The sequence below is a fragment of the Anomaloglossus baeobatrachus genome, chromosome 8, assembly GCF_048569485.1.
Source record: "Anomaloglossus baeobatrachus isolate aAnoBae1 chromosome 8, aAnoBae1.hap1, whole genome shotgun sequence".
NCBI classification, from domain to species: domain Eukaryota; kingdom Metazoa; phylum Chordata; class Amphibia; order Anura; family Aromobatidae; genus Anomaloglossus; species Anomaloglossus baeobatrachus.
Window position 1 is genome coordinate 174,272,502 of NC_134360.1, and position 7,717 is coordinate 174,280,218.

A 7,717-nucleotide genomic window follows, 5' to 3' on the forward strand; every position below is an offset into this window, starting at 1 on the left:
AAAATCCTTTATTTGAAATAAAAGACAAAAAAATTACCTCTTTCACCACTTTATTAAAATCCCCAAACACCCCTCCAGGTCCGGTATAATCCTCACGAGGTCCTGCGACGCATCCAGCTCTGTTACATGAAGCTGACAGGAGCGGCAGTAGAACACCGCCTCTCCTGTCAGCTACACGCAGCAACTGAAGTGAGTCGCACTGTCAGCGGAGACGTCACTCAGGTCACAATGAAGTCAGGTGAAGTTCATCGGAGTTCATTCTGATCGCGCAGCAGTGTTTCGCAGCCAGACATGCTCTTTGTGACAGTGCGCAAGTCTATGGGGATGCAGCAGAGCCGAGTGGGACCGCACTGTCAAAAATGCGCGTTCTGGAAGCATCCAGAACGCATGAATTCAGCAGGAATTCTGCAGTGACAATGCATCTCAGAATGCAGCTTTTCGGCTGCGTTCTGAGACGCACATGCAGTGACTTACACACTGCGTAATAGAACGCAAGGTGGACATATAGCCTTACACTCTGATAGTCTTTTCTGAGCTCTTAACTGATTTATGGTGAAAGCTGCACAATTACTCACGAATCCAAAATGCAAATAATGATTTTAACTCCAAACACATCCATATAAATGGGGGAAAAAAATTGCTCATATAGGTGGACAGCTTGTATAGTCTTTATAGTCTTTATTTCTACAGTGGGTACAGAAAGTATTCAGACCCTTTTTACATTTTTCACTCTTGGTTTCATTCATTGCAGCCATTTCGTAAATTCAAAAAATTTCATATTTTTTCTCATTAATGTATATACACTCTGCACTCCATCTTAACAGAAAAAATCAGAAATGTAGAAATTTTAGCAAATTTATTAAACAAGAAAAACTGAAATATATCACATGATAATAAATATTCAGACCCTTTGTTCAGACACTCCTCATATTTAAGTCACATGCTGTCCTAATCCTTATGATCCTCCTTGAGCTGATTCTACATGGGTGGCACGGTGGCTCAGTGGTTAGCACGGCAGTCTTGTGGTGGCTCAGTGGTTACAACTGCAGTCTTGCAGTACTGGGGTCCTGGGTTCAAATCCCACCAAGGAGTTTGTATGTTCTCCCCATATTTGTAAAACATACTGATAGGGAATTTAGATTGTGAGCCCCAATTGGGACAGTGTTGCCAATGTTTACATACATTCGCTTCGGAATATGTTAGCGCTATATAAATGAATAGATATTATTATTACTCCTTCATTGGAGTCCAGCTGTATTTAAATAAACTGATAGGACTTGATGTGGAAAGGCACACACCTGTCTATATAAGACCTCACAGCTCACAGTGCATGTCAGACCAAATGAGAATCATGAGGTGAATGGAACTGCCCAAGGAGCTCAGAGACAGAATTGTGGCAAGGCACAGATCTGGCCAAGGTTACAAAAGAATTTCTGCAGTACTCAAGGTTCCTAAGAGCACAGTGATCTCTATAATCCTTAAATGGAAGAAGATTGGGACCACCAGAACTCTTCCCAGACCTGGCCATCCAGTCAAACTGAGCAATCGTGGGAGAAGAGCCTTGGTGAGAAAGGTAAAGAAGAACCCCAAGATGACTGTGGCTGAGCTCCAGAGATGCAATGGGGAGATGGGGGAAAGTTCCACAAAGTCAACGATCACTGCAGCCCTCCACCAGTCGGGCCTTTATGGCAGAGTGGCCTATTGGAAGCCTCTCCTTAGTGCAAGACATATGAAAGCTGCATAGAGTTTGCAAAAAACACACGAAGGACTCCCAGACTATGAGAAATAGAACTTTTTGGTAATAATTCGAAGCGGTATGTGTGCAGAAAACCAGGCACTGCTCATCACCTGCCCAATACAATTCCCAACAGTGAAACATGGTGGTAGCAGCATCATGCTATGGGGGTGTTTTTGAGCTGCAGGTACAGAACATCTGGTTGCAATTAAAGGAAAGATCAATGCGGCCAAGTACTGAGATATCCTAGAAGAAGACCTCTTCCAGAGTGCTCTGGACCTAAGACTTGGCCGAAGATTCACCTCCCAACAAGACAATGACCCTAAGCACAATCCTAAAATAACAAAGGCGTGGCTTCAGAACAGCTCTGTGACCATTCTTGACTGATCCAGCCAGAGCCCTGACCTAAACCCAATTGATCATCTCTGGAGAGACCTGAAAATGGCTGACCACCAACGTTCCCTATCCAACCTGACGGAACTGGAGAGGATCTGCAAGGAAGAATGGCAGAGGATCCCCAAATCCAGGGGTGAAAAGCTTGTTGCATCATTCCCAAAAAGACTCATGGCTGTACTAGCTCAAAAGAGTGCTTCTACTCAATACTAAGCAAAGGGTCTAAATACTTATGACCATGTGATATTCCAGTTTTTCTTGTAGAAATTTTTTCAAATTTATTAAACATTTCAGATCTTTTTCTGTCAAGATGGGATGCAGAGTGTACATTAATGAGAAAAAAATGAACTTTTGTGAATTTACCAAATGGCTGCAATGAAAGAGTGAAAAATTTAAAGGGGTCTGAATACTTTCCGTACCCACTGTATATATTTTTATCTGATTTGATCCCTACCCACCTTTCTCCCTCCCTTCCTGTGTAGTTACATCCCTTAGCCTATGTGCGCACTTACCGGATTTTGCTGCGGATTTGCTGCGGATTTGCTGCATGTTTCGCTGCAGAAAATGTTCATAACATCTCTGCAGTGAATCACCAGTAAAACCTATGGAAAAAAAAATCCTGTGCGCACTAGGCAGATTTTGACAGCTGCATGTTTTGCTGCGGGATTCGCGCAGCAAAAACAATTGCATGTCACTTCTTTTCCGCAGGTAGCTGCGGGTTTTCACTATTCTAATGTTAAAATCCCGCAGGGAACAGCCTTCGGAAAAACCGCACCAAATCCGCACCAATTCCGCATCAAATCCGCAACAAAACGCGACAATCCGCATGCGGATTTAGGTGCGGATTTGATGCGTTTTTTTTCCGCAGGTGAGAAATTCTTTGAGAGCCTGCGGAATTTACGCAAGGAAATTTCATTTCCCAGTGCGCACATAGCCTTATTGTGATCATTTATATGATGTACTTGAAAACGACCTTTTCATAGGTTTAGCGATTATCCATATATCCAATAATAAAAAAACAAAAACCCCAAATAAAGCAAAACTCGTTCCCTATATTGACTGTGCTGAGGTATCAGATTGAAGATATGTCTGGACTACAGTCCTTTCTTCCAGCTTGAAACTGTAAAAACGGGTATTGTTCCTGACATTGACTCACAATAATAGACTCAGATTTTCTATTCATACAATTATTTTAATGGCTCTGCCAGTATTTATCAGAAAGTAACTAGTTACAAAGCTCGGCCAGGTGGCTGTTTTACAGAGTGTACATACAGATGTGTCTTACCTTAACTTGTCTCAAAACCCAACATATCCTGAGACACATGGCCCATTGCTGAGAGAGATAAGTTGGTGCTTGTAAAATTCTATGGAGAGAGGGTTTGGGTAGGAGGAGGATTGAGGAGCTTTGGCAGACAGAATCCCACAATAGTTATCCATAGAGCTTTATGAGTACTAACTGTAATCTCATGTCTTAGTAATGGGGGAAAGTCTATATTGCCTAAAGACAGATTTTACATGTAAATTTAAAATGTAGAGAATTAATAATCAGTCCAGGAGGAGAAAGAAGTTGATGTCTCTAAGGCCCCCTTCACATGTCCGTGCGGAAAACTAACATTTTGCACAGTCCATGGTGTAGGCACTTATCTCCGTCCATGTGTGTGTTCCATGTGCTATCCGTGTGACATCCAGATAGGCAGCTATACAAGCTAGTGCGCTGTCTCTGGTGCTGGTGTCACGCTTGCTTCCAGGATCGCAGGCAGTGCAGTTGAGTATAATGAGCTGGCCCGGAAGCAAGTGTAAAGGCAGCGCTGGAGACAGGAAGGTATAGAAATGCATTTATTTCTCAGTGACGTGTTTCCTCCGGTACGTGTCACACGGATCACATCAGTGCGTGGTCCATGTGACATCCGTGCTGCCGGCAGAAAACTGACATGTCACCGTGTGGAGCACACGTACATGTGTGTGTGCTCCATACAAACACATGGCCTTTGTCAAAGCAGTGCGAAGACCCACTGATTTTAGTGGGTCTACGTGTGTCCATGTCTCCAGTACGTGTGAAAATGGACATCACCCGTATCGGAGACACGGATGTGTGAAGGAGGCCTAAGATCTATTCCTATCTACGGAAGTAATGATTAAAATGAGAGTTACTCTTTAAAACCATTTATAAAAATCCTTGCATCTGACGGATGCCATCTGTCTGCCATTCATCACACACAGACTTTAATGTTGAAAAAAGCTGTATATAGTAATGATGAGCGATCTTTGTGTATGAGTGTCTGTTGCAGGCCATAAGGTCCTCACAACTGAACCTCCATAGAAACCGCAAGTGGGGACCCTATTAACTAAGTGTAATGGTTTGGATGATTGCCGGTCTAGGCTATAACTTTGATAGATGTGGGTTTCATCCATGGGACCCTCTTCTATCTCAAGCACGGAGTGGACAATCCTTAGTACATGACTCCCATTGACAGATCTTGTACTTGACATTGTCTTACTGGTCACTGTTTCCACAGGCAGCCAGCCTTGGTCTTTTGCAATACCCAATACTCAATGCCTCACTGGATGAAGCCTGTCAGAATATCACCTATAAGGTTGGTTTTTAAGTCTGAAACCCAACATATGTTACATCCGTCTAAATTGAGAGGTCATTAATGAAGACATTGTCTCCTAGGCTGCTCATAATATCGGGGTCGCTATGGATACCCAACAAGGTCTCATTGTCCCGAATGTGAAGAACATACAAGTCCGGAGTATTTTCGAGATTGCTGCGGAGTTGAACCGCTTGCAGAAACTGGGGTCTTTAGGACAGCTGGGGGCTGCGGACCTGACAGGAGGCACCTTTACTCTTTCCAACATTGGTTCGGTATGATTGCTGCTCCAATCCTCATATCAAAAAAAGCATGCAAAACCTTAGCCCGGTGTAATGACTTTTTCTGTTTTTGTTTTTTTTTTTTATTTTTTTGTTTTGTTTTTTTATGGCGCCTTTTTGTAGATTGGCGGTACGTATGCAAAGCCTGTTATCATGCCCCCAGAGGTGGCGATTGGAGCCATTGGAAAGATGCAGGTTGGTAATTTTTTATTCTTTCAATGCATATATTGTTTTTATGTAGTCTGTCTCATAAAAGCTCATGTCCTCTTGGGCTATTAAAAAGTAGATAAAATAATTGAATATTTATACCCCTAAATTAAAGGGAACCTGTCATGTGCAATATACACCCAGAACCATGAGCAGTACTGGGTGTATATTGCTAATCCCTGCCTAATCGTCCCTGTATACAGTAGCATAGACAAAAATCTTTAGAAAAAGTGTTTCTAAAGATTCTTTATAATATACTAATGAGCACAGGGACTAGTTCCAAGGGCGTGAGTTCCCCTGGCTAGTCCGCCCTTCTAGCATGTTAGTACACCCACAGGGACGTGCTAACATGCTATTCAATGCAACATCACCAGAGGTGATGCGTGTACCTGTATCCACAGTGAACGCTGAGCTTAATGCCCCGCACTACTGGTCATGCGCACTAGACCTGTCTGAAGCAGGGACACATACACCCGACTTCATGCTTCACATGACCGGAAGTGCGGGGCATTCAGCTCAGCGTTTATCGCGGACACAGGTAAGCACATCACCGCTGGTGACACTGCATTGAATAGCATGTCCCTGTGGGCGTACTAACATGCTAAGAGGGGACTAGTCGGGGGAAGTAACGCCCTTGCGACTAGTCCCTGGCCTCATTAGCATATCATGAAGGATCTTTAGAAATACTTTTCTAAAGATCTCTCTATCTATGCTAGTGTATACAGGGATGGTTAGGCAGGGATTAGAAATATTCACCTACAACTGCTCGTGGTTCTGGGTGTATATTGCATCTGCCAGGTTCCCTTTAAAAATCCATCTCCTCCTGCAAAATAAGCAAGCAATCTTGTCTTTTATTTATTATAGTTCTAGAACATTATTTTCCATATATTTAAAATGAAAATCTAGAATTCTCGCTTTTCTATTTTACAGGTTGTACCACGATTTAACTCTAAGGAGCAGGTTGTGAAAGCCCAAATCATCAACATCAGCTGGTCCGCTGACCACCGGATTATCGACGGGGCAACAATGTCCCGATTTTCTAACCTATGGAAATCGTACTTGGAGAATCCCTCCGCCATGCTCCTGGATTTAAAATGAGATGTGTTAAGTGAAGGGAGGAGATGGATTCCTCCCCCTCCATCAGCAGGGACAAGGGTCTCTTCCAAATCTACAAAAAACAAAACTCAACTCATTTTCCCACCCAGTGGGAGCCACCTCTTCTATTTGCCTTACGGGCAGGTATTTTGTAAGCACAACTACAGGTCAGCATTCAGAGGTTAGCTCCTATAACTCTTTAGTGTGTGTTCTTGCACCAAAAAGGTGTTTAAAGAACATCTGCTACATGGACATCATGCAATGCCCATCCACTAGAACATGCTAGAAACGCTTCCCCTTTTTTCAATGCAGAACTCGGTGTTTAAGTCGCTCTGTGTTCTCCCAAAATGGACATACGGGTTCTAAGTGTTAGTGATATAAACAAGCCCTTGAAGAAATCTGACCTGAAATGCATTGGAGCCCATTCCTAAGACTGGACAAACACAGCACTGCCTCATCAGGCATGAAGGCTCTAGATCAGAGGGAGGACTGCATCCCAGACTGTTACACTACATACAGATCAATCTAAACCTACCATGATTGTGCTGATTGTTCCTGTGTCTGTTATACCGTGGGAAGTGTGTACAACTGTGCGAAATGATACTAAAAGGAGACTTGCACTCCATGTCCCCGTACTGTTTAATGCTGCTGGTGCAAATGAATAAAATGGGACTGTAGAAAGTGGTTTTTACTTTTTTTTTTTTTTCTTTGGTCCCTGCATCTCGTACACTAAAGGGCCGTTTCACACTTCAGTTGTTGGACTGTCAGTCACAATCCATCAAAATGTGGAAAAAAAAAACCATCCAGTGCTGGATCCGTTTTTTTAACATTGACTTGTATTAGTGACGGATTGCGACGGATGGCCACACAGTTGATCCGTCGTGCGACGGGTACATCGAAAAGGACGGATCCGTCACGTTTTTGGTTTTTTTTATTTTTTTTTTTTTTTAGAATGGAAGCCTATGGGCACAGGATCCGTTATCATCCGTCAAATGACGGAATCAGGTGACAGAGCTGTCAGATCCGTCACAAAACGAATTATGACTGGTAGAAAAAAAACTAAAGTGTGAAACGCCCCTAACCCTCAAATTGCAGGTATTGGCACACCGGTCTTCGAATAATAAATCTACCAACACCATTTACATCTTTTATCTGTTGCTACATTTCTGAGAGCATTTTCATTCATATGCAAAGAAGGTTGTCTGGCACTTTTGCACTGATGGCCTATTTTTAGGGTCCGTGCACACAAATGAATTTATGCTCCCAGTGCATCTGTTAAAAAAAAAAAAAAAAAATTGAACTCGAACCAATGTTATTCAATGAGGCACTGCAGATGACCCAATTTTTATTTACTTACTAGCTATAGTACCCGGGCGTTGCCCGGGATAGTAGCTGTCTTTCTCCCAGTTTCTGTC

At 42.9% G+C, this 7,717-nt stretch overlaps 1 protein-coding gene across 1 annotated transcript in view; it reads left to right on the forward strand.

The window, feature by feature from the left end:
* The window catches only part of DBT (dihydrolipoamide branched chain transacylase E2), a 34,925-nt gene extending 27,928 nt beyond the window's left edge, over nt 1-6,997 (forward strand). The window contains 4 exon segments of the mRNA XM_075320988.1: nt 4,645-4,722; nt 4,803-4,994; nt 5,124-5,195; nt 6,138-6,997. Coding sequence (XP_075177103.1) covers nt 4,645-4,722; nt 4,803-4,994; nt 5,124-5,195; nt 6,138-6,305 — 510 coding nt within the window. The 3' untranslated portion in view covers nt 6,306-6,997.
* The last annotated feature ends 720 nt before the right edge of the window (nt 6,998-7,717 follow it).